Below are 27,374 nucleotides of genomic sequence, written 5' to 3'. Positions count from 1 at the left end.
ATTGGCAGGCAGGTTCTTTACCAACTGAGCCACCAAGGAAGCCCCTGTTGTCTCTCACAAAACCAGTCCCTGGTACCAAAAAGGTTGGGGACTGCTGAGTTAGAGTCTGGGGTTCTTTCAATAAGAAGTTGTTCTTGTTTTCCCTGGATGCAGTAAACTTTCTTTAAAAAAAAAAAAAAAAAAAGTAAGAATCTGTGTTCCCTTTCTCTTGAAACCAGGAGGACCTTTGCCACTTCCTCAATAAAGAGAGTTCAGCAGAAGTGAAGCTGTGTGACTCCTAAAACTAGATCATAAAATGTCACTCACTTCCGTATGGTTTTCTCAAGATGCTTGCCCTGGACACCCAACAACCCCACGGTGAGACAATCCGAGCAGCCGGTGGGGTGGCTAACGTGGAGAGGAACCCAAGCTCTTAGGCTCAAGCCGAACCACAGCCAAGAGGCAGCACTGTTTCCCAGCCCTGGCTGGGCTTCCCCAGTTCACACTTCGTGAGCAGAGGCCGCATATCCTACCCAGAGTGTGAAAGTCACTCAGATGTGTCTGACTCTTTACAACTCTCTGGACTGTAGCCCACCAGGCGCCTCTGTCTACGGAATTCTCTAGGCAAGAATACCGGAGTGAGTAGCCATTTCCTTCTCCAGGGGATCTTCCTGACCCAGGGATTGAACCCAAGTCTCCTGCACTGGCAGGTGAATTCTTTACAATCTGAGCCACCAGGGAAACACCAAAGTATAAACTTTTAAAAACTTAATTAATTTATTTTTGGCTGCATTGGGTCTTCATTGCTGCATGTGGGTTTTCTCTAGACGCGGCTAGCAAGGGCCGCTCTCTAGTCGCTGTGTGCAGGCTTCTCTTTGTGGCTTACTCTTGCAGAGCATGGGCTCAGTAACCTGTGGCATGTGGGATCCTCCCAGACCAAGGGTCGAACCTGTGTCCCCTGCATTGGCAGGCGAAATCCTATCCACTGCACCACCAGGGAAGTCCCACAAATTGTTGACTCTTGAGTAGAAGAAATGGCCGTTGTTTAAGCCACTAAGCAGCAACAGCTGATCTGATAGAGCAACCACGGCAGACAGAATGTGTGGATAATCATTATATACCCTGCAAAAGCGAAATGGGTTCTCTTCTGCTGTCTTTGGCTTTGTCAATTTGTAAATCTTCTATTAACACTTGTCTTCTCCCCAACCTCCACCTCCTCTGAGGAGTTGCTCCTTCTCGTCTTTAGCAATTTGCTTCTAGCATGATGTAGCATTTAAGGAGTGTTTGATTTAAGGAAGTTTCCCTGGTGATTCAGATGGTAATCTGCTCGCAATGCAGAAGACCAGAGTTTGATCCCTGGGTCGGGAAGATTCCTTGGAGAAGTCAATGGCTACCTGCTCTAGTATTCTAGTCCCTGGGAAATCCCGGGGACAGAGGAGCCTGGTGGGTTACAGTCCATGGGAGTCACAAAGAGTCAGCCACGACTGAGCAACTAACACACACAGGAACTGGCCTGGTATGAGGGAGCCTTAGCCAGTGGGAATGTATGGGATACAGCATAATATCAAGAGTGGGGAAATGAGACTACTAAAAACTGTCATCAGCTACATCAAAGATTTTTTAAAAACATTTTAATCTATCATAATTTTAAAGTAATTTTAAAATAAGCTACTTGGGAAGCACATTATTTTGCTCAATAGCAGAATTCCACACCCATGCCAATCAACCCTGAGTGTTATTGGAAGGACTGATGCTGAGGCTCCAATACTTTGGCCACCTGATGCAAAGAGTCAGGTCATTGGAAAAGACTCTGATGCTGGAAAAGATTGAAGGCAGGAGGAGAAGGGGGTGACAGAAGACGAGATGGTTGGATGGCATCACTGACTCAATGGACATGAGTTTGAGAAAGCTCCAGGAAGATAATGAAGGACAGGGAAGCCTGGTGTGCTGCAGTCCATGGGGTCGCAAAGAATTGAACACAGCTAAGCGACTGAACAACAGCGAGACCCATTCTGCATCTCTGGGGCTGTGGTTTCTGGGACTAGAAAGCTGAGATGGAACTAAATTGCTCTGCATCAGAAAGGTATGTGGGCTTCACCCCCATGGTCACTGCAGCATATTTACAGTAGCCAATACATGGAAACAACAAGACAGATAAATGGATAAAGAGAATCTGTGTGTGTGTGTAAACATGTACGCTTAAAGGCATTATGCTTAGTGAAATAAGTCAGACAGAGAAAGACAAATATCATATGATCTCACATACTTGTGGAATCTAAAAAACCAAACCAAATCAAAACCCAAAACACCCAAATTCATAGATACAGAGAACAGATTTGTGGTTGCCAGAGGTGGAAGGTGGGCAAATGAGGGTGGTCCTAAGATACAAACTTCTAGTGAATAAGTCATGGGGATACAAATTACAACATGGTGACTATAGTCAGTAACATTGTACTGCCTATTTTTGATATTTACTAATATGAGAAATCTTTCATAATTTGTGGTTAAGCCATAAAACAAAACAATTTATAAAATAGTATTTACACCACCCCATATTTTCGTAAGGAAAATGACTAGGAAAAAACTCCAAATAGTTTCATTTTGCATAAATGTCTTATCTGATTACAATTCTTGCCACTTTTTATACCTTTGAACCTAATCTAGTGACTTTTTGACACAATATTTTCCATGTGCTGGGTGAGTAAGAAGGAAATTAGGACAAATATGATCTGTCTCTGTTTTCATGATGCTTATCAATTACCATTGATGCAGGTGTTAAACCAAAACACAGAAAGATGAAGAGTGCTAGGAAGGCAAAAGACAGGGTATTGTATAAGTTTATAGCAATCCTTGGAATCCTGAACACTAGGGCCAATTTTTGAAGTTTTATTTATTAATTTTTGGCTGCACTGGGTCGTTGTTTCTGCATGCAGGTTTTCTCTAGCTGTGGTGAGCAGGGGCTACTCTCTAGTTGTGATGCGTGGGCTTCTTACTGAAGTGGCTCCTCTTGTTGCAGAACACAGGGTCCATTTCACGCGGGCTCAGTACAGCTACTGAGCATGAGCTTCCTTGCCCCGTGGCCTGTGGAATCTTAGTTCCCTGACCGGGGATAGAACCTGTGTTCCTTGCATTGCAGGCGGATTCTTAACTACTGGACCACCAGGAAAGTCCTAGGGTTAATTTTTATAAGGAAAAAAAAAAGACTTGTGTACTGTCATGAACAACAAAATAAGACTCAAAGCCCTGCTCTCTGGACCCAGCACTGCAATTCTGTATATATTAGTGACCTTGTAAATGCCATTTCACTTTTCTTTATTGCATATTTGAAAGTTGCTGAGAGAGTAGATTTTGAAAGTTCTCATCACAAGAAAAAAATCTTGTAACTATGTGGTGACGGATGTGAACTAGAATGATTGTGGTGACCATTTTGCAATATATACATGTGTCACGTTTTTATGTTGCATATCCAAGGACAGAGGAGCCTGGCAGGCTACAGTCCATGGTGTTGCAAGGAGTTGGACATGACTGAGTGACTAAGTGCACACACATACATACACACCCCTAATGCAATGTTATATGTCAGCTATATCTCAATTACAAAATGAAACAAAATCCGAAGTTAACCTGGAAAAAAAAACAAAAGAAAAATTAAGTGGAGTCCTTGTGTCTGGCTTGCTACCAGAGACGACTTGGGAGAGGACAGAGATGTGCAATGGGAATTTTAATTAGGTGGTTTTATGTGTGGTTTATGGTAGAAATCCTCCCTGTGTGTATAAAATCTGCAGTAAACTCTGAATTGCTAGGCAATTAATTCCTGGAAATGATTTACTGTGAAGACCTGCCAAAGGCGGATGAAACTCCCTGGAGGAGGAAACCACACTTTCCTGGGGTGAGGGGCCTTGCAGGGTTAACACCTGGTCTCCTGGTGCAAGGCAAATCCAAAATAACAAAAGCCTTTTGACAACATTTAAAACACTTTTTATACTGGACATTTTCAAACTTACGTAAAGGTAGAAAAGTAGAATGAAACATCTCTACATACTCATCATTCAACTTTGACATTTGGACAAACTTGGCTCATTTGTAAAAAGAAACCTATTGTATGCTATGTGGCAGCCTGGATAAGAGGGCAGTTTGGGGGAGAATAGTTGCATGTACACGTGTGGCTAAGTCCATTTGCTGTTCCCCTGGTACCATCACAACATTGTTAATCAGCTAGGACAGGCTCAGTTGCTCAGTCATGTCTGCCTCTGAGACCCATGGACTGTAGCCCATGGGATTATCACAGCAAGAATACTGGAGTGGGTTGCCGTCTTCTCCTCCAGAGGATCTTCCCATTCCAGGGATCAAACCTGTGTCTCTTGTATCTCCCAAACTGGCAGGTGGATTCTTTACCACTGAGTTACCAGCGTGCATGCTAAGTCACTGCAGTTGTGTCTGAGTCTTTGCAGTTCTATGGACTGTAGCCTGCCAGGCTCCTCTGTCCATGGGATTCTCTGGGCAAAAGTACAGGAGTGGGTTGCTGTGCCCTCCTGCAGGGGACCTTCCCAACCCAGGGGTCAAATTCATGTCACCTGGGGGGCCCCTAATTGGTTATACCCTAATACAAACAACAACAACAACAAAAACAGAAGCATATGGGAATGCTAATTCCATGATGAAGTATTTAAAGACACAGGAATTGTTGAGGAAATTAATTTTTAATGGCAGTCATCTTAGAGAAGAGCACTGGAAATGTATTTCTTTCAAAGCAAATCAAAAATTAAAAATGTTTTGAAGCCATTTGAAGCCATATGATTAGCTGAATTAGTTTCTAAGATTTAGGATGAGATAGCACTGAATAGATGCAGTATTTCATTGAAGCATTTTCTTTCACTACCATGTGAATTTGACCTGTAGAAATCAGAAAGAGAAAGACCAAATCAACGAAAGAATTCCACTTTTACATTATCCTTGTTGCAAGTATCAAAACTTTCATTCCACTGCTATCTTACTGCCAAATTGCTACATATTGATTTATTTCTAAATATTTATTTATTTGGCCACATGGCATATGGAATCTTGGTTCCCCGACCAGGGATTGAACCCACACCCTCTGCAGTGGAAGTGCAGAGTCTTAACCACTGGACCTCCAGGGAAGCCCCCAAATTGCTACATATTTAAAATCTATATCAAATCATGACCCCTGGTTCAGTACAATTTACTCAGTTGGCCAAGAAATTCAAGGTTTTTCCATAAGATTTTATGAACATTTTGGTCAACCCAATATTTGAATGAGTCACAACCACTAGCTAAGATTCAATGAATCTCCTAGGTTAGAGCTTACCATGCTTCCTTGCTTGAAAGTTGCATCTATTTATTCATCCACAATAGTTATTAAGTGACTATTATGTCAGGTACCATTGCTATGTTGTTAGGTAAACCAACAGAATGCTTCGCAGATTGCCAGAGATAATTTCTCTTATCAAATGTCAGTGAAATATTATTTACACTAAGGCAAGAGACTCTAAAAGGCAGAGATCCCAGAACAATTTTTTTGATTAACTGGATGACTGGACCAGTAACTTGCCACATTCTATGTAGGGGACTACATACATATTCATTGGAAGGACTGATGCTGAAGCTGAAGCTCTAATAATTTGGCCACATTCTGCGAAGAACTGACTCACTAGAAAAGACCTTGATTCTGGGCAAGATTGAAGGCAGGAGGAGAAGGGGACGACAGAGGATGACACAGTTGGATGACATCACCGACTTGATGGACATGGGTTTGAGCAAGCTCCAGGAGTTGGTGATGGACAGAGAGGCCTGGTGTGCTGCAGTCCATGGGGTCGCAGCGTCAGACATGACAGTGACTAAACTGAACTGATGTAGGGGACTAGGGTTACTTTGGCAAAATTCTGAATCGCACTGGTAGCAAATGGCTTTAAAGAAACATCACTGCTTTGGAAGAGAAACAATAGTTGAGTCTCAGGAGGCAGGGGTACAAGGAGGTAAAAGAATAAGAAAACTCACCATGTTGACTCTGCTTGTAAATGGGTTAAGCACATCAGTCATTGAGGAAAGCAGTCAGAAGACAAATACTAAGATACTAAGATGGCACTGAAAGAAATGAGCTAAAATGTTCATGAAGAGGACATAATTTTGTGCTGCATGTGGCAAAAGAGCTGAAAGAGAGACAGATTGTGCCCATGTCAACTGTTTGCACAGATGAATGCAGTATCCTGATCAAATGCTCTCAAAGACCTCTCAGGAGAATGGACTTTTAGAGAATAGCCTTTTCCAGGTGAAAATAAAACTTGGATGATAAATTCCACAGGACTGGCAGTAAGAGATGGAAAGACAGGACTGAGTAAGCCATCGTCCTCTTGCCTAAGAAAAATAGGAAGAACTAAGAAGATTAAAAATGTGACCAGGAGAGCTTAGGAAACTAGGCATATGAGCAGTTGCCCAGCTTTGACAATATCACTGCCAAAAAGGCAGTACTCTTCTTCCTAAATGGGAGCTTTGGGCATTTTGGATAACTGGTTGAATTGTCCACACTTCATTCATAGAGACTAAGGTAGCTTTCTACCACTTTGGAGAACAAATTACTATTTTAATATTGTGGTGTTGACAAGAACATATCACTAGATACATTATATCATCACAGTTAGTGTGACATCTCAGTGGGTTACTGTTGACAGCAGCGGACCTGAGATGTAGGCTTTGGGAAATGAATGTTCTGTCATACACATATCTCTGCTAGCTTCAATCATGATGCTGTGAAGATACACATGGAGGATATGTGGCACATTTATCTGGTATATCATACGGCCACTCCATCTGTGGCAGACATCCTAACAAATCCCAGAATTCTTCCCCATCCAATCAGGACTAGCCCTCTCTACCCAGGCTCTCTGGGAAGCTGAGTCCCAACTGATTGGTGCAGGCTGGCCATTGAAAATCATCTGCCCTCCCTTTGTCAAGGGCCATCTCATGGATCTGTGAGATAGAGAACCAAAGAAATCAAAGATACCTTTGAGAATTTCTTTTGCTACTCACAAATCAAAGAAGTCCCGCCAACTTACCAAGTATCTTTTATAAAGCATTCATTGCTTTTCTCTTTTCAATGTCTCGCTTGAGTTGGCAAAGGGCACAGTGTGGTAAAAATGCCAGACACAGGAAATCTTTACAAATGGATCCCTGTTAAAAAACAAACAAATGGATCAACAGGTAGCCCATGAATAGTCACACAATTCCCTGCACTTGTTTCACTTTTCAAACCTCTTTAAAACATACATTTTATGTCACTTGTTTATCATGCTATCTCTATTTTTCTTTTTATAGAAAAGTCATTTATTTAGTCATTTATTTTTGGCTGTGCTGGGTCTTCGTCGTTGCGCAGGCTTTTCTTTAGTTGCGGTGAGTGGGGGCTACTCCCCAGTTGTGCAGGCTTCTCCTTTCAGCGGCTTCTCTTGTTGCAGAGCATGGGCTCTGGATGTGTGCGCTTCAGCAGTTTCGGCTCCTGGGCTCTAGAGCACAGGCTCAACAGTTGTGACGCGCCGGCTGAGTTGCTCCATGGCATGTGGGATCTTCCCAGGTCAGGGATAGAACCCATGTCTCCTGCATTGGCATGTGGATTCTTTACCACTGAGCCATCAGGGAAGCCCATCTCTGTTTTTTTGATGACCAAGTAAAGTTAACTGACTTACTAACTAAATCACATAAACTGGGGGCAGTGACTGGTCTTTCTCCTCTCAAGCCAGTACCCTTTTCATCATAACATACCATTTCAAATGATCTGCAGGTTACAATCATAGCCACAGTTCTCTATTATCTGTTCTGCAAGAGTTCTCTTTTTTTTTTTTTCCTTTTTAAAAACATTTTGATTTACTTACTATTTTTACTGATGTGGAGTGATTCCCTTTAAAACCAGTTGTGTAATGCACCAATTTTTCCAATTGATTGTGAGTATAGTGCTAGATCACACCTCACCCTGTACCCCTTGAATCATTTTCATTGACATCTCTCATGTTCTGCAAGGGAGGCAGTCCATAGTAAGAGAGGATCTATACATTATGGGCAAAAGAAGAAATTAGAGAATGAAGAGTGTGTCTATAAAAACTGTAGAAAGAACTGCTTTGCAGAGTTTTGAAGGCCCTCTCCATGGGAGGTGCAGTTGGGTCTTCGATGACCTGTGGGTAGAGATGCCTTACCAGGGACTCCTGCTCTGTACAGTCAGCACTGGGTGACCCGAGGGGTCTAATCTGATGAGCAGGTTATGTGACTGTGTGTCTTGACTGACTGAAATCTTTTGCACTCCATTTTTGGATAGCACTTATTTTTTAAAATGTTGAATTTAGTACAATTCCCAATTTCCAGTGTGCACAGAGAGACGGAGAGAGAGAGAGAGAGCAGGAAAAAGAAAGAGAGTAGATTTAGCCTATAAAGTTTGGGAGTTCCTAAGTGGTGAGAAAAGTGATTTAATTTTCATAAACTTTTTCATTGCTATAGTGATTTTGATTTTTATCTAACAGAGAAAGTGTGTGGAATAAAGACTTGACAACAAGATACCCATGTTAGAAATCTATTGTTGTGACCCTCATCAAATAGAGGAACAGATACTCAGTTTGAAGACAATTTGGTCCCTTGGCCATTTCTTTTTCCCTGGAAAATCATCCAAACCCTTTAACCCTTCTTCAAAGTGCTTGTTTTTTTTCCATGCTTCAGTTCATTATTTTTATTCATCTTTTAAGCCTTCATTAAGCCAACATTTATTTAATATACATAATATGTTATTAATATAAAAAAGAAAATATTCAACAAGGATGTAACTAGTTTTCTGTTCCAGCATGTCTATACCTGTCTTTATCTCAGGAAGTTTGTAGGAGAAAAAAGTCCCACCATTATTTGCTGAGAAACCTAGGGAAACCTTTAGAAAACACACCCTAATTCTAAGTCTGTTTCATATACAGGTATAGAGAATATTGAGAAGAAAAAAACATTCCTTTTTCAAATGAGAGGACATGAACTACAGGTTTACACTATGCTGAAGTTAGCAAGGGACATAAATGCCTTGGCCAGAACAGCTTCTTGGGAAATGGTACCAGAAATAAAGATTTTTGCATTCATCACTCTGTTTGGAAAAGGGGACTGGTGCTTCACTTTTTTGGAAGCTGTTAAAAAAAAAAAAAGAAATCTGGTCATGAGCACTGGTTACAGAATCAGTAAGCAAATGAATGGGTTGTAGTACATGACTCAATACACATGGACTTGGGAAGACAAGATGGTCAAGTGGGAAAAAACTAGGCCTGACTGTAAGTCAGAATAAACTTGAGCCCATGGGGTGGGGTGAATTGAGAGAGTGGCATAGATATATATACACTTCCATGTATAAAATAGCTAGTGGGAACCTGCTGTATACACTGGGAGTTCAGCTCAGTGCTCTGTGATGATCTGGAGGCGTGGGATGAAGCAGGGTGGGTGGGAGGTCTAAGAGGGAGGGATTTTATATACATATATGTAAAACTGATTCACGTTGATGTACAGAAATGAACACCACATTGTAAATTTTGTTTACATTTCAATTTAAAAAAATAAAGTAATAATTAAAAAAAAAAAACAAAAAAAACTTGAGCCCAAATTTCAGCATTTCCATGTTCTATGACCTTAAGGCTTTCTCATTCCTGCTTTTCATGTCCACGAAGTGGAGGTAGCACTGCCTGCACCACAAAGCATTTGTAAGTAGTATATGAGCAAATATATGTCCGAGCAGTATTCCAGCGCAGAGGAGTTCAACCTGTGGTTGATTCTTCTGTTTCCCCTCTGCTGTGGGGGTTGTGGCCCCGGCCAAGGGGATGCTCTCTTGCCTGTCTGTGCCCATGAAGGGAGGGCCAGGTCAGAGAGGCTGTGTTGGGGCAGCTTTATAAATGTTTGCATGGATGTAAAGGGGAAACAAAGAAGAGAACCTGAACTACACAAATCAGTCCTAGGGTTTATTAGCCATTTTAGAGGTCTGTTCTAAGAAAGAAGGCTAGAGATAACACTGTCTATAAATACACTTATATAATAGACACCAAGAAAATTTATAGAATCCTAGACCCTAGGAAGATCTTAGAAATCATCTTGTACAACTTTTTCATGAAAGATGAGAAAATTGATGCTAGCAAATGACTTGTCAGAGAGCCCCAAAGTGAGCTATTTCCTGAGCTGTTTCCAGAAACTTATCTCCGGAATTCAGCTCAGCACTCCGTCCTCTACCCACTTGGGGACCACTTTGAGAATCTCACTCCCGTATACACAACTACATACACCCAGGTACACAACTATGTTCACAGCTACATACACCCAGCACTTAGCGTGTGGTTTGGGGAAGTTTATGGAACAGTCACGAAGTTAAGAACCCTGGAGTTAAGTTCGGCTGCCCCCAGAGATGTACATGAGAACACAGGGACTGCTGAGAGAGTCGGCAGCTGAGCAAGCCCAGGGGAGGGATGCAGGCTGCCCAGAGACAGCTGAGCTAAGAACAAAAAGTTACAATAGGTACTCACTGAGCACTATTACTTGCCAGACCCTGTGCTAAGTCCTTTCCCTGCCTTTTCCCCTGTGGCTCTTACTACACCACCTTAGGGGAGGTGTCACCGTTACTATTTTATCAGAGAGCCAAGGCTTAGGGAGATGAATTGTTATTGGTCACAATGAGTGAGAGGCCAAGTTTCCAGGAATACAAGTACCTCATGTCACTTCTGTGTTTAAAAGGATTTTAATCACTTTCCAGCTCGCTTAAAATGAAGGCTAGATTTCCTAAAACGGTCTGCAAGGCCCTGGAAGGTCTCACTCTTGCTCATGCTCTGATATCATCTTCTCCTATTACCACTCCCCATCTCCCACCCCACCTCCAGTCTTTCTACCTCTCTAGCTGCTTGCGATGTCTAGGACATTCCAGGTAAGCTCTACTTCAGAACCTTGGCTCTAGCTCATTCCTCTGCCTGGACCTTTCCCAGATGAACCAGCCTCTCATCCTCTTAGGTCTTTATTTTCTCCCCCATCCAAGTACTAACCAGGCCCGACACTACTTAGCTACCGAGGTCAGAAGAAACTGAGCATATTTAGTGTGGTACAGGCATAGACTAGGTCTTTACCTTCTTACTGAGTCTTTCCTGATAACGCAATTTAAAATTAGAACCTTTCAACACTAAATTCCTCTTCCTTGTTTCATTTTCCTCTATTGTACATATCACCAACCTATACATTATATTCTTACTTATTCTTAGTTATATTGTAACAGTTTTCTTCCATTAGTGTCTAAGCTCTCCCATTGACAACCATCACAGTAATAACTGATGGAGGCAAGAATCTATCACGGATGTTACAACTAGTGGGTGAAAGTTTGATTTACATCTCTCTACAAGATCTGTATCCATTATAAAGGGGAAAATAGCAACTTTGTGGTGGAGAATCTTGACAGACACTATCTTAACTAAGGAATCAAAGTGAACATTACACACAATGAGATAACTTGATGTCATGTGATGCAAGGCGAACACAGCATCACTTTTGTAGAGTTGATGCCAAAAGTCTTATCATGAGGAAACATTTGACAAACCAAATTGAGGGATAGTCTACGAAATAACTGATCTGTATTCATTAAAAAACAAAAGACAAAGACTGAGAAAATCTTCCATATTATAGAAGACAACTGCATGACTTCCTTCAGTTCCAGTGGCCCCAGTTCATCTTAACCCTCCCAGCGCCTGCGTGATTGCAATTTTCCACTGACAGAATCACTCGCCCGGCTCTGCCTGCTTTCATCGTTAGATCTCCCTTCAGATTATTCCCCACCCACACCCTCTAATACTGTCCACAGGCACTCTGTGCCTCCAGTGATATGGGCACACACACCCATGTTACCCTATCTTCTTCAAGAGAGGGCAAACAGTTGGCTTAACTCCTCAGCATCTCTATCTCATCACTGCAGCTTTGCCACCGCTCCCTTGAGGCAGTCCTATGGACAGACAGATGCCACAGACATCTCCAATCAACCCCCAGGGGCCCTTACTCAGCTCAGCTGAGGGCAGAATTTCACATTTTTGTTGCCCTGGATAGTCCAAAAAGAAAGTAAAGGCCAGGGGTTGGCAGAAGCTGGTGCAGACAACTGATTTTTTTTTTTTTCATCTAAAGAAAGTTATTGGGATAATTGGTAAAGTTTAAATAACACCCATGGATTAGCTAATAGTACTGTATCAATGTTAAATTCCTTTTGATAATCATATTGTGATAAAATAAGAACATTCTTATTTTTAAGAAATACACACTGAAATAGAGATAATAGGGTATCAAGTTTTTAATTTAGTCTCAAATGATTCAGAAAAAAAATAGAATAGATAAATAGAGATAAGAAAGAGAGAAAGTCAATCAAATCTGGTACTTTTTAAATATTGGGGAAATCTGGGTAAAGATTGTTTAGGAAGTCTTTGTACCACTTCTGTGACTTTTTTTTTTCTTCTGTGACTTTTAAGTCTGAAATTATGTTAAAGTAAAAATCTCAAAAAAATTGAAGTGAGCTCCATGAAGACAGAAATTTTCATTTCCTTTGTTCATTGGTGTGTCTTTAGCATCTGTCCTTGATATGTTCTGCATATTCAATAAATCCCCGTTGAATGAATGAACAATAGCTTTGGACTTAACAAGGTTCTAGGTGCTCAATAATATCTTTTGAGTGAATGAACACTGTTTTACGAGTTATCAGTGAGGTAACTGGCTCAAAAATGTGCCAGCTCCGTGGGGATCTGTATACACTTATTTTTCACCTAAGGCTTTCTAAGCAACAGCCACCCACCCTGCAGAGTCCACTGTCTGGCTCTGAGTAAATCCAGGAGAGACTCTGTGCTGACCTTCATCCCTCACCTGCTCATCTCCAGCAGCTTTATCAGAGACACACCTATTGCATCAATAAAAAGTTTTATTGTGAATTATCCCAAGGGATAGATAAATAGTCTCTGTAAATCATTTGAAAAGTGTAAGACGTGGGGTAAGGGATAGTTATGGAGTTCGAGAAGGTCATGTACACACTGCTATATCCAAAATGGAAAACCAACAAGGACCCACTGTACAGCACATGGAACTCTGCTGAATGTTATGTGGCAGCCTGGATGTAATGGATACGTTTATATGTATGGCTGAGTCCATTCGCTGGACACCTGAAATTGTCACAATATTGTTTATCACCTATACCCCAATACAAAATAAAAAGTTTAAAGGAAAAATGTTTAGGACGGCAGTGGAGAAAAGACTAGGGTCAAGTCATGATGATGAGGAGGGCAATCATGGAGATGCCGTCAGACTGAAGGAAGGTTGTGGGGCTGTCTGGGCGACTATTTCATGGTGGACGTGGGCAACTCACCGGGATGCCGTATCGGGTCCGATACATTGTCCTCATGGCGACACTTAAACCGCATAAGCAGCATTCGTTCATGTCAGAGGCGATCTGACACGAAAGGCACAGGGGACAGAGAGCCCCGCAGAGACCTGAGTGCAGGGTGAAATCACAGAGGAATCAGTCAGGATTGTAAGGAGGCCGACTTAATCACACCTCTTCCAAGGGCTTCCCGGGCGACTCCGTGGGAAAGAACCTGCCTGCCAATGCAGGAGACATAAGAGATATGGGTCCTATCACTGGGTTGGGAAGATCCCCTGGAGGAGGGCAAGGCAACCCACTCCAGTATTCTTGCCTGGAGAATATCCCATGGATGGAGGAGCCTGGCGGGCTACAGTCCATGGAGTTGCAAAGTCGAACACAACTGAGCATACCGCTTTCAAGAAAATACATACTCAGGAAATGGCCTTAATGGACACTTGGTGAAAACAATGGGGTCACCTGGCTCTTTATGTCTTGCTTCTAGATCCCGCACACACTGGGGAAATTTGCTCGTCATATGCCAGGTCAGATTTAACTGCAAAATGCCTGCCTTGCCAGGATGGGAGGGGAATTTGGGGGAGAATGGATGCATGTATATATATGGCTGAGTCCCTTCGCTGTTCACCTGAAAACTATCACAACATTGATTGTTAATCAGCCATACCCCAATACAAAATAAAAAGTTTAGAAAAAACATTGCTTTAAAAAAAATTGCTAACTTCTCCCCTGACAACCTTAACTCATTAAATCATCAAAATAGTCACCCCCCACCCAGAAGTTCCTGCCTTGTTGATCTGAGCATGTCCAAATTATCTTTCTTCCTTATCCTTGTTTATACTTGGAGCACTGGAATAGGAAGTTTGTGGCGTCTGAATGTCTGAGAAACCCTCTGAAAGCTGTGGGAGGGTGCTTAGGATCAGAAAACATTGAGTAAAGAAATCATTGGAAAACTGAGATAAGCAGTAGGAAACAGATTCTAGATGGTCATTCTGGCAGAGAGTAAAGTTCTATTATTGTTATGAGGATTGAAGCAAGTAAAAGTTAAGGGATATTGACATAAAAACTTAAAAAGCATACTGAACTTTCACTTTTAAGAGTCTGTGTGAGACAAAAAAGGACCTAAGAAAATAGTGACAAACAGGAAACTGTTCTCAAACGTGCTGAGTTCAAGCTTATTTTGAAAAACTTTTTTTAGGGTGGCGTTTTGTCATGGCTGTACCCTAGATGAGATAAGAAAACTCTTATTTTTTGATTGATGGTTTTCAGCAAAAGGCTGTCTCCACAGAACTTGAAACTTCCATCATACACACACATAAAAGCGGCTCTTTTCTCAAGACAGTGGAAAGACTAGCCCCACAGAGAATGTCTACATCCCTTTGGGCAATAGACTGGGAAGTAAGGAAATTGTCTTACACCAAAGCATGTTTGGTACTGTGAAAGAATTTAAGGTTAGGAAAGCTAAAAACCTGAAAGCTTCCTGAAATGGATTGACCACAAGATTCACAAGAATAGTGAAAACTGGAAACACAGACTCAGCCCTGTAGGGAAAGGAGAAGATTGGAGAAACACATCAAGAACACAGGGATGCTAATGAGGTGGGAAATATAAAGCCAGATGATCGATCTGGATAAGGATAATAAATTCAAGGTAGGCAGACAAAATGAATGAATAAAACAGGTTGAAAAAAACACAAACTAGCCAACAGTGGAAGATGGAGATGAATATGGCAAACTGTAGGGTGAAGGTCCCTTTGAATAGGGTTAACTAATGGGGTTAGAAGACTCTTGAGAGTCCCCTGGACTGCAAGATCAAACCATTCTATCCTAAAGGAAATCAATCCTGAATATGCATTGGAAGGACTAATGCTGAAGCTGAAGCTCCAGAACTGTGGCCACCTGATGCGAAGAGCTGACTCATTGGAAAAGACCCTAAAGCTGGGAAAGATTGAAGGCGGGAGGAGAAGGGGGTGGCAGAGGCTGAGATGGTTGCATAGCATCACGAACTCAACGGACATGAGTTTGAGCAAACTCCGGGAGATAGTGAAGGACAGGGAAGCCTGGTATGCTGCAGTCCATGGGGTCTCAAAGAGTTGGACACGACTTGGCGACTAACCAACAACAACAAATAGCTTGGCAGCAGCTGACTTCTGCCAGTTGAGAATGAGGACTCCTCTTTTCAGATTTTCCAAATTTTCAAGAGAAGCTAGAAATCTAGATTAGAAAGCTACATTTTTCATGTGGAATCTGATCTGAGAGGGGAGGGCACCTGGTCCTGTGGTATGCAGGATCTTAGTTCCCTGACCCGGGCTCCCTGTCCTGGAAGCGAGGCGTCCTAACCACTGGACTGCCAAGGAAGTCCATGGCATCTGACTTTTACATGGTTTCTACGGTTTTAAAGTTAATACAGCAAGAGGGGTCATTATGTACAGGACAAACAAAACGCAAAACGCATCCAGTAGTGAAGTCTGCCCAGGTGTTCCAGCTTGTGACCTCTGATCTCTACAATAACACATGGATCTCAGTGAGAGGATAAGCAAGCGGTTTTTGTTACGGCAGTGAGTGCATGATTGTAGCCCAGGAGAAAGCAACAACTACGTTTACTTACAGATCCCTATGTCATCAAAGCAGTCAAAGGTGCCGGTTTGCCAGTCACTAGACGCCGAGACCACCGAGCCATAACCTGGCTGCGAGACAACTGGGTTCATTTTTAAGACTGAGTTCAAAAGGGTACTGCCTGTGAAAACAAAACCAAGGAATTACTTAACACCTAACTGTATTGGTTGGATATAACATAGATATCAATTCAGAAAGCATTTCACTGCACCTCCTTTGGTTGGAGTCAGTCACATTCAACCAACTTAGCATAACATTTCCAGACTATTGCTGATATTTGAGAATTAAAAATATAAAAAGATAGCAAAGCAACATAAAGGAGAAGGGATGAGGATTCCATTCTCAGGTTGTCTGGTTGTGTATGTGTGTGTGTGTATTTGTGTGTTTTCCCCATTCACCAAGTCCTCTTTTATCAGCAAGATGATTTTTTTGTGTGTGTTGTTTTCAGACAACTATCTTGCATTTGAAGTATTTTTATTTAATGGTCATTATAATCAGTTTTTACAAAGCAAGTTCACAGGCATTCTCTCATTTGCTCTTCTGTAAATGTAAAAGTTGTTTACTTCTCCATAAAATTGGTGTTATGAAAACAGATGTTTCTGGCTAATGTCAGCATTAGCAAACTGATTACTAGTGGTATCCTGACAGCCAAAGTTTACCTGGAAAAAGATGAATTTCTCTTTGTGAAGGTTTCTCCGAAAAAAGAGGCTTTAAGTCCCACAAAAAAACCCAGTGGTTGCAAAACCACTAAGAAATGGTGTCCCCCCTATACTTCTCACATTTCATCCAGTGATCGTTAAGTCTTGTGAGCTGTTACCCAGTAAGAACTCTCAAGAGAGAGAATGTCTTTGATCTCATTAATGACTAATGCGAAAACTTTCTCTTTTCTTGTATCGAATCTAACTATGCTGTGCTCGGTACTTTTTAATTTTATTTTTTAGCATTTATTTATTTCTTCGGCTGTGCTGGGTTTAGTTGAGGCCCACGGGATCTTTGATCTTCGTCGCAGCATACAGAATTTTTAGCTGCAGCATGTGGGATGTAGTTCCCTAGCCAGGGATCGAACCTGGGACCCCTGCCTTGGGAGGGAGGAGTTTTAGCCACTGGATCACCAGGGAAGTCGGCGTGCTCTGTCGTTTGGTCCCGGGTCACTTTCAATACTTCCCTTGACTAGTTGGAGGGCAGCCTCTACCCACATTTCCCATCGCTTTACTCCCTTCAGTCTTCCTCCGCTATGTTGCTAAGGAAGTCTCCAGTCAAAGATTCTACTGCTGTGGTTCCCAGTCCTGACTGTGCACCACGTTCTTCCTCGCGCTCGGTTAAAAATACAGATAGATGCAGTGGATATGCAGTAGGATATTGCTGAGCTAATTAGCAGAGAGGTGATGGTTAAAAGTCATGAGGATGGATCGTATTCCCTTGTCTAACCGAGTGAATTTAAATTCGCGAAGGATAAGACACAAACTTTTCAGTACTTATGTAGAAGTGTTTTGCATTTCTCATTATAAAGGAGTCTTATTAATTAAAATCTTCTACATAGAAGTTATTTTCCACGGGTTTGTTTACAAACCAGTCTTAGAAAATCGCTGTCACCTTGTTAGCTAACATTTGTGATATAACTTATTTAAATACAATAGAAAACTTGCTTATAACCGGCAACGTTTTATTTTTTTTTTTTAATTTACTGGAGCCTATTATACAGAGTGAAGTAAGCCAGAAAGATAAAGACCAATACAGTATACTAACGCATGTATATGGAATTTAGAAAGATGGTAATGATAACCCTATATGCAAAACAGAAAAAGAGGCACAGATGTACAGGACAGAATTTTGGACTCTGTGGGAGAAGGTGAGGGTGGGATGTTTTGAGAGAACAGCATCGAAACATGTATATTATCTAGGGTGAAACAGATCACCAGCCCAGGCTGGATGCATGAGACCAGTGCTCGGGCCTGGTGCACTGGGAAGACCCAGAGGGATCGGGTGGAGAGGGAGGTGGGAGGGGGGATCGGGATGGGGAATACTTGTAAATCCATGGTTGATTCATGTCAATGTATGACAAAAACCACTACAATATTGTAAAGTAATTAGCCTCCAACTAATAAAAATAACTAAAAAAAAAAGAAAAAAAATTTACTGTGAGTAAGAACCAGCTGAGGGGGTTTTAAAATTATACATCCCTAGGAATTTGGATTTAACTTAAAAAGTCTAGAAAGGGATTGGGGGATCTATGTATTCAATAAGTACCAAAGTGCTTCTTAAGGGAGAAGGGCTGATAAAAAGATGTAAGAGTGGTGAAGGGGACCAGCTGTTTTAGTGCCTAATCTGACTGCTTTTAAATCTACGTCATATTTGTTTGACTGCTTTCCCAACCACTGATTCTTCTGAGAACCAAATCAAAAGAGGACAAGAAGAGAAAGGAATAATTCATTGAAAATCTTTTTATCCAGCAAGTCTGGCCTTATTTTGATATTGGGTGTAGGTACAAAGCCAGAGGGCTTTGAACTTTGAATAAGGAGGAGAAATGGAGAAGAGAACTCATCAGGTAGGACTCTCCAGTAGTGAAATAGAAGACCTAAAACTGCAGAGACACTTGCACAGCACCGGAAGGAGAGGTATAATAATTCACAGAGGAAGTGGGTGGCATTTATTTTCAATCAAAACAAGTCTGTTCTAGAAAGAGACTCACAGAATTAGAGAAGGAACTTATGGTTGCCAGGGGGTGGGGGTGGGGGGAGGAGGAAAGGTGGGTGAAAGGACTGTTAGGGAGCTGGGGATGGACATGTACACACAGTGATATTTGAAATGGGTAACAAATAAGGTCCTCCTGTATAGCACAGGGAACTCTGCTCAATGTTACGTGGCAACCTGGCCGGAGGGGAGTTTGGGGGAGAATGGATACATGTATATGTATGGCTGAGTCCCTTCTCCTTTCACCTGAAACTGTCATAACAAAAGTGTACCAAAAACTAAAGCAAAAAAACAAGTCTGTTCTGTGAATCTCTTTGACCTCGTGAGGGGTGTAAGATAAACATCTGACCCAGGGACCTGAGCTGAAGTCCAAACATATGATCTGGGAACAGGTTTCTTGTTTTTTTTTTTAATCATTTGTTCTGGAAAAACTTAGGAAGGCTGACTGGAGAGCATGTGACTCTTGTGTAGGCAAGATAGTAGACATTCTAGACAGTGAAAATAATGTGAGGAAACGCCTAGGAGGCAAAAAGAGTGTGGAAGGCATCAGGAACAGTGAAGACATTTGCTTTTTGGAGCAGGAAACAGGGTCAGAGTGCACGACAGGTGTACTTCAGGGTCTCTTTCTTATAATTGAAGCAGACACTGCTGATCAATCCTGGAATGTTCCTGTTGGACGTATCGTCACAAGACAGGCTATCAGAGGCTCCTAGTGTTTGATCAGAGTTGGCACATGATACTTAAGAAATAGTTACAAGCAAGAGTAAGCTGTATATGTAATGTGTGGTTCAGCTCTGAATGTTACAGATGTACCCCTGACCTCAAGAAAGAATTATCCATTACTTCAAAAATTATTTACTGGGAAAATCAGTATAGTTAACATATACAGAAAGCTGCTTCTGCTATTGGGTGTGTGTATACTATTAAAGAAAGAGCAATGTGCCAGTAAGACTATGTTCTTGACAGAAACTGCTTTATAATAAAAACCAATGTTTTGGTTATCAGTATAGGTAATCAAAATCAGTCTAGCCAATATATCAAAAAGGAAAACTGTCCTTAAGTACTTCCCTGGAGACCCCAAAGCTAAAAATTACAGGGCAAAAACTGTATCTTAAATATTCTTCTAGTGCTTCATTTATTTGTTGTGTTGAGTCGTTTATAGAGTAAGGGTAAAATTTGCTGTATTTGACTTTTTTTCCTATTTATTTTTATTAGGGAGGCTAATTACTTTACAGCTGTGTTTGATTTTTAAAAAAAAGAACGAATAATTTCCTAAATAAGAAATATTGATAAAAAAACAAACAAACCTGGAATGGGCAAATGCTACCATTGCTATATATGAAAACATCTGTCCTGGTATGTATTGTGTATCTATTAATTCAATTCCCAGTCTAACACAGGGACTCATGCCACTTGCTTTAAAATCCCCAAATTCCCTTCCTTAAAGTAAAATTTTTAGAAAAAGTGAAAGTATTAGCTTCTCAGTCATGTCCAACTCTTTGTGACCCCATGGACTGTAGCCCACCAGGCTCCTCTGTCCATAGAATTCTCTAGGCAAGAATACTGGAGTGGGTTGCCATACCCTTCTCCAGGGGATTTTCCCAACCCAGGAAGCGAACCTGGGTCTCCTGCATTGTAGGCAGATTCTTCACAGTATGAGCTACCAGGGAAGAGGTATATTTTAAAAACACCCTACAATATATGTGTGTATGGATGTGTGTGTGTGCATATATGTGCTTATTTACAGATTTTGCACTTCTGAATATCAGAGATAGACCTTCACTGAGGGGCAATAGAGATCAGTGATTCTTAAATTATGATGTGCTCAGGACTCACCAAGGTGTCCTTTTAGAAAGCAGATCCTTATTCAGTAGATCCAGAGTGAGACCCAACATTTGCCTTTTTAACAAGCTCATGGCTGGTGTCAATGCTATTGGCATCTGGCCCACACTTTGAATAGCCCAGGCCTAGATCATGGTTAGGAACCGGTGGAGACAAATGAACCTGGATTCAAATCTATTTTCCACCCTCTCTGTGTTCTCAGACAATTAAACTAAATTCTCTGAGCCTCAGTTTTAGCACCTTTAAAATGAGTATAATCTGACTTTCTTCTTTGTTGTGTTAATGTGATTAGACTATGTCTATTAAGCCCCTTGTTCCCTGTGTGTCAGTGACCTGACATTGTCTGTTTTACACTAAATGCGGCCAAGTAGCAGTGTCTATGCATGACTTATTGATACAGAAAAGCACCTGGGATCAATGGGTTCGAAGTCAGAAAGCTTGGATTTTAGTCATTGCTAGTGTTTGGGAAGCTCAAATGAGAATACATACGTGAAGACATTTTAAAACTTGCAAATCACCATACAGATGGGAGAGTGTCTAAGTGCCAGCGAACATTGATGGAAAAAATCTGAATGTGATATGTTGCCAATACGACCATAGCTTATGCTTATAGAGAGTGCTATGCTTCTCATGTTTGGTTCCTACTTAACACTGGTCTCTATTGAATATTCAGGTCAGAGCACTCAGGGGATTAGGCTGTTAAGACTCTTTTCACTGCAGACAAGAATACTGAAGCAAAGAGGGTAAGCGCCAAGGCCAAGGAAAAATCATGATTGCTAGTTGAACTTCTTTAATTTATAGATGAGAAAATGTAGCTTGTCTCAAAGATTGCATGTTGACTCTACCTCCTCTTCTTAGTCTCTTCAGGGAAAAGATATGGGGAGCATCTTATGGGAAATGTTATAGGAACCAAAAGATGAGAAAATGGACCGAGAAGCATGAAGAAGCATGACCTTAACCAGGTCGTGGACTCTGGCCCTAGGCTCCATCTCTCCCAGTGACTGACTACATGACCTTGGGTGAGTTACTTCACCTCTCTGTGCCTCAGTTTCCTCATCTGTGAAATGGAGGGTATCACTTGTACCCCAGTTACAAAGTTGTCATGAAGATTAAATGAGTTGATGTTTGAAAAGTTCTTTGAGGGAATCTTGGCAGAGTAAATACTCCATGAATGTTAGTTAAATAAAAACAGTGGTACTTGGCCCTGGAGGAAAGAATACTTCCCCCGTCCCATACTTCTTTTATACTTGTAGGAATTGTAAAGTGTGTGTAGTTCTCCCACAAGGCTACAGAAGAAAGAGCACTGATAGAGGAAACAGAAAATAAAGCCACACAGAAAATAAGCCCTGGTGGTCCAGTGGCTAAAAGCACATGCTCCCAAAGTAAGGGGCCCAGGTTTGATCCCCAGTCAGGGAACTAGATCCCACATGCTGCAACTAAAAAGATCTCATGACCCTCAACTAAGACCCGGCACAGCCAAATGAATAAATAAATATTTTTAAAAATTGGTCCTAAAAAGGGAAAGAAGCCACATGTCCAAAGTGACAGACTGGCAGGGCTGGGATTTGAATTCAGTTCTAAGGGATTCCAAAAACTTCATTCTTCTTTCCACTGACCTCTATCAATCTGGGACCAGTTGAAATGAACAAACCCTGTTCAGTTTTTTCCTAGAGGGTCCCTTCTCAGGTGAATTTTGGGACCTCAGGAAGCTAGACAGTTTGTGACTACTTTTTTTTCCTAATGTACACATGTACATATGTATGTATTTTTAATATCTTGAAACCAGTCAATGAAAACTTGACCTAGAGTATGCAGTATATGTGGAGAGAACTGGTTCTCAACCAGAGATGATTTCAACTCCTGGAGGACATTGGGCAACGTCTGGAGACATCTGGGGTTGTCCCAACTTGGGGACAAGTATGTAGAGGCCAAGGATATTTCTAAACATCCTGAAAGCACATTTTTTTTTTTTTTTTAAAGAAAAGAATTTTCCATCACCAAATGTGAATTGGGCTGAGGTGAGAAAGTGGTTTAGAAAATATCATCAGCATCATGAAACATGAGCCTGGGGCAGAAACATGAGCCTGAAGCCTGTTGAATGCAGTCTCCTAGCAGACATGGATGAGCAGTCCTTGTGAGGAATGAAACCTTACTCATTGCTTCTGAGTTAAAAAATGTTCAAAGTGGGGACTCCCCTGGGTTCCATCCCTGGTCTGGGAGCTAGATCCCATAAGCCGCAACTAAGACCCTGTGCAGCCAAATAAATAAATATTTTTAAAAGATGTTCAAAATGCAAGTGCTGAAGGATCAGGCCAGGATCCTGGTCCCCTCACAGGTTTTTTGACATCCTATTCTGTGATGCTTCTTCTGTGTGGCAAGTCCTATTGGGACTTGCCTCCAAACCTGCCTCTTGTCTCTTCCTTCTGCTTATTGTTCCTAGTTGACAGTTTAACCTCTCCAGTTCTACAGTTTTTTTTTTTCTTTAAATAGCCCTTTAATTGAAATGCAATATAAAGTTGCTCAGTTGTGTCCTAATCTTTGCGACCACATGGACTGTAGCCTGCCAGGCTCCTCTGTCCATGAAATTCTCCAGGCCAGAATACTGGAGGCGGTAGCCGTTCCCTTCTCCAGGGTGTATATATATACAGTAAAGGATAGAAATTGTAAACATGATTGATGAATTTTCATCAAGTGAATTCTTGAAACCACAACCTGAATCGAGAACTAGGACATCACAGAACCCCAGAAGCCCTCCTTACTCTCGCAGGGGCTCTAACCCTCCACCCAGAGGCAACCTCTATCCTTTCTTCTAACATCAGAAGCTCATTTCACCTGTGTCTGAGCCTTATATTTATTGAATTATAAACATTATTTATTCGTCTAGTTCTTGCTTATTTTGCTCATTGCTATATAATATTCCATTTTATAGACATACCACAATTTCTTGATCCATGCTACCATTGTATTATTTGCAGTCTGGACTGTTACCAATAATACGATACTACTATGAACATTCTTGTACATATCTTTAGGTGAACTATGTATGCATCTCTGTTATATCTATATATAGGAGTGGAATTGTTGGGTCCCAAGGTTTGTAAATAGTGCCAAACAGTATTCCAAAGTAGTGGCACTAATGTACACCTCCATCAGTAATGTATGAGAGCTCCAGTTGCTCCACATCCTAGCCCATATCGGGAAATGCCGCTATCTTTCTTTTTACTCATAGACTTCTAAAGAATCTGGGAAGCAGGCACCTAGGTTTAAAATTGAGAAAAACAGAAACTATGGTTAAATGATTAAATAGAGTCATCACATTTATGAAAAAAAAAATACAGATTATTCAGTTAAATTTGAAAATTATGTCCCAAGCAATATTTGAGCTACACTAAAAAAAATTGTTATTTGAAATTCAAATTTAACTGGGCATCCTATATTTTACAGGGTTGGAGGGTTGGAGGATTTTGGTATGAGGTAATATTAGTGTAGGGGCAGTTACGGCTCCCCACACTTACAGGAATGGGAAGTGATGGAGGCGAGGTGAAAATAGTGGGCTTTTCTAGGTTGTGGAGTAGGCCCTTTTCTCCACTACCATCCTCCCCTACTCCCACCACCCCTGCCATAGTGTCCCAAAGGACAGTGGTTTATTTGATTTCTAGCTTAATTATTTAAGAGCATTTCCTCTGGGAATGTATAATTGTTTATTCATGGATAGAGGAAGGAAAACTGAAATTTCTTGAGCAGTTTCTATTGCCAATTTCCATGTTTGGCAATCTGATGTGTGATATTGGATTCTAGCCTTGCAGCAATCTTGCTTCCTGTGTTGAAATCTGATACTTGGAGAAGTTAAGTGGCTCAGCCTGGTTCAATGCCAGGCAAGCTAAAGCCAAAGTCAGAGTTCTTCTATTCCACCAAGCCCTCTGTCTCGTGGAAGGAGTTTTCATTGACTTGCCTGAGTCTCACACAGGCTCTGTTTCTCTCAGCCAGTCTGACCTATCTTGATGGGGTCAGGTGAGATTGTTGCTTATCATTCATTCACTAGGGCTTCCCAGGGCTCGTCAGTCCCTTGATTTCCCCTCTTTTCTCCTCTGTCTACCTCCTTCTGGCTTTCAACTTCCTACCAGATCATTCCATGGGTTCTATGCCGCCCATTTCTGGAACAAAGAAGTTATATAAAGGCAGTTGAGAAGGCCTTGCTTTTGATCACTTTGAGATTTTGCAGCATTTAGCAACCCACAGCACGCCAGTCTTCTAGTCCCTGGTCTAAGTCTGCGTCCCACTCCATCCCCCCAGCTCCAATGTGTCTTAAGCAGAATTCTGCAGCCTCTACGTCACACTGGACCAGTTACACTGTTAACCAGAAAATGGCATCCCCAAATGCCAGTTTGGCCTTGTTAGGATTACAGTTGTGTGTGTGTATTAGTTGCTCAGTCGTGTCTGACTCTTTGTGACCCTATGGACTGTATCCCACCAGGCTCCTCTGTCCATGGGATTCTCCAGGCAAGAATATTGGAGTGGGTTGCCAGTTCTTTCTCCAGGGGATCTTCCCTGACCCAGGGCTTGAACCTGGGTCTCCCACATTGCAGGCAGATTCTTTACTGCCTGAGCCACGAGGGAAGTTATTTTGAGCTGATTATTTTGAGAAACAGCAGACTCGGGAGAAGATAGGAAACCGAGTAGAAGTCATGCTTTAAGGGAAATGTATATTTAGAAAGAAGATCACCATTTGTAAGGTGGTCTCCCTGTCCTACCAAGAAAAGAAGAATGACTCTAATAAGAAAGAAATCATAAGAAACCCTTGGATGGACCAGGCCCTTTTCTGCACAGCAAATCTTATTCTTGTTGACCTGGCCTCCTCCCCATAACTGGTCCATTCCCAGCTTCTCTTTTGCTTTTAGCAGAAGATGATATTTAAGCCTGAAGTCTAAGCCACTTCTGACAGTTACAGTTTTCCTTCTTTTCTCCCATGTATATGAGATATAGGTGTTAATCAACTTCTGCTTTTCTCTTTATCTTTTGTTACAGGGCCCCAGCTGAGGAGATAGATGGTTAGAGGGAAAATTATCCTTCTCCCCCTACAGTGCCATTTCTTTTCTTTAAAAAAATTTTTTGGCTGTGCTGCATGACATGTGGAATTCTAGTTCCCTGACCAAGGATTGAACCTATGCCCCCTGCATCAGAAGCAGAGTCTTAACCACTGGACTGTGATGTTAGGAGACAGAGGAGGAAATGGTCCCTTTTGGTTTATAGACTGGAAGTGAAGAGAGATGATTAGTCTCACATCACTTTCTGACCTCCAACTCCCTGTAGCCGGCCCCAGAAACCATCAAGCCCTGCACCTAGGAAGACATTTCCTTTCTTGATCTTTTCCAGCACCCAGCCCTCCACGGCAGGCCCGAGTCTGCATCTGGAGCCAATTATCTGGATCTCATAAGAATCCCCTGTTGTTGTAGGATGCTGCCTAATGTCCCACCTATTATGTAATTTCTGAAATCTTAGCCAGAACAATGAGAACTCTTAGTCATAAGGAAATTTTAAAATGATTATGCGTAGTTGATGGTATGGCATTTTCTAATGGAAGCTAAATCTTTTTATTTTTGAAAGGTCACTCGAAAACATTTTTCCTCATGGTTAAAGTGGTGCTCATGCCTGCTAATGCTTAAATGAGGAGATCTCTTGTATTTTTTTTTTTAATTGGAGGATAATTGCTTTACAACGTTGTGTTGGTCTCTGCCTTACAACAACGTTGTTCAGCCTTAAGTACACATGTGTCCCCTTCCTCTTGAGCCTCCCTCCACTCCCCTCTCTGTCCCACCCACCTCTTGTGTTCTTGATAGTGCAAGACTGGGAAATTTTTGGACACCAGGAAAGTTCAGTTACCCTCCTTTCATCAAGACGGTGAAGGGGACTTGGCTCACTAAAGCCTTTAATTTGGGGACAGAGTAGAGAATAATGATCACTTGATAAAGTGATCCATGCCCCTGCTGTCATCCTACCATTATTAATCTCTTTGGTGACTTAATTCATTAAGCTTCTTCTCTACTTTTATCTTATAAGTTATGAGAGGCTGTCAAGCATACATGGTTCTAGGGAATGATCGCCTTTTCACAGCCAAACCCCGTAAGCCTGCCCTCAGAAGCTCTTTACAGCACAACGCACCCTGTTTTCCTAGTCCTTCCCTGACCCTTTCCTTCCTGTATCTGGTCAGCTTCCTCACCACTCTGCAAGCTTTCCATCTATTCCATTCCTGCTGTGAGTTCATGCCTCCACTTTCTCTATTGACCAGTCAACATCTCATCTCAAACGCTACCTCCTCCAGGAAGCCACTCCAAATCCTCCAAGTTGGGTTTGCCTCTCTCCCTCCCTTGAACATGCCCAACAACACTTTGGTGGTGTGTTGAAGAGCCCCCTGGACTTGGAGGTCAGGATGCTGGGCTCTAACCATAGCTCTAACCGTCGATACTTGCTACTCTGCACCTTTTCTCTAAATGACAATGATAGTACCTTCACTTCCTTCTCCCCAGAGTCATTAGGAGAACTACAGTGGCTATAATAACTTCAGATATGAGCTATATCTAATTATGCATATTCTGAAAACTTCTGTTTTCTTTTTTGGCTAATTTTTGGCTTTTCTGAGCGTGGTCAGTGGGTTTCAGTGATCTTTGTGTCCCTCAAAGACAGTGGCCTCCACGTAGCTTAGAAATTACTAGTTCTTGGTGGGGTTCAGGACCCAGTGCCCTGAAATATGACACCTTGGCATACTGAAGCTGAAGGAGCTTGCAGGCGTGTTAAGTTGCTTCACTTGTGACCGACTCTTTGTGACCCCATGGACCATAGCTTGCCAGGGTCCT

At 41.7% G+C, this 27,374-nt stretch overlaps 1 protein-coding gene and 1 long non-coding RNA gene across 3 annotated transcripts in view; one reads left to right on the top strand and one right to left on the bottom strand.

Moving 5' to 3' along the window:
* The first annotated feature begins 321 nt into the window (after positions 1–321).
* The window catches only part of LOC139032035 (uncharacterized), a 35,002-nt gene continuing 7,949 nt past the window's right edge, over positions 322–27,374 (top strand). The window contains exons 1-3 of one of the 2 annotated variants that reach the window (XR_011484574.1): positions 322–2,062; positions 21,197–21,266; positions 21,382–21,542. This is a non-coding gene — a long non-coding RNA (uncharacterized lncRNA). The remainder of the gene's footprint in view (positions 2,063–21,196; positions 21,267–21,381; positions 21,543–27,374) is intronic. The other variant, XR_011484573.1, reaches the window with a different exon arrangement.
* The window catches only part of LOC110136880 (placenta-specific gene 8 protein-like), a 31,975-nt gene continuing 9,261 nt past the window's right edge, over positions 4,661–27,374 (bottom strand). The window contains exons 3-6 of the mRNA XM_070458214.1: positions 15,983–16,111; positions 13,364–13,488; positions 7,050–7,164; positions 4,661–4,872 (exon numbers count right to left, since the gene is read on the bottom strand). Of these exons, the coding sequence (XP_070314315.1) occupies positions 7,060–7,164; positions 13,364–13,488; positions 15,983–16,111 (359 nt within the window). The 3' untranslated portion in view covers positions 4,661–4,872; positions 7,050–7,059. The remainder of the gene's footprint in view (positions 4,873–7,049; positions 7,165–13,363; positions 13,489–15,982; positions 16,112–27,374) is intronic.

This window comes from Odocoileus virginianus, chromosome 29 (genome assembly GCF_023699985.2).
Source record: "Odocoileus virginianus isolate 20LAN1187 ecotype Illinois chromosome 29, Ovbor_1.2, whole genome shotgun sequence".
Lineage (NCBI taxonomy): Eukaryota > Metazoa > Chordata > Mammalia > Artiodactyla > Cervidae > Odocoileus > Odocoileus virginianus.
This window is presented reverse-complemented; position numbering and strand designations above follow the sequence as displayed.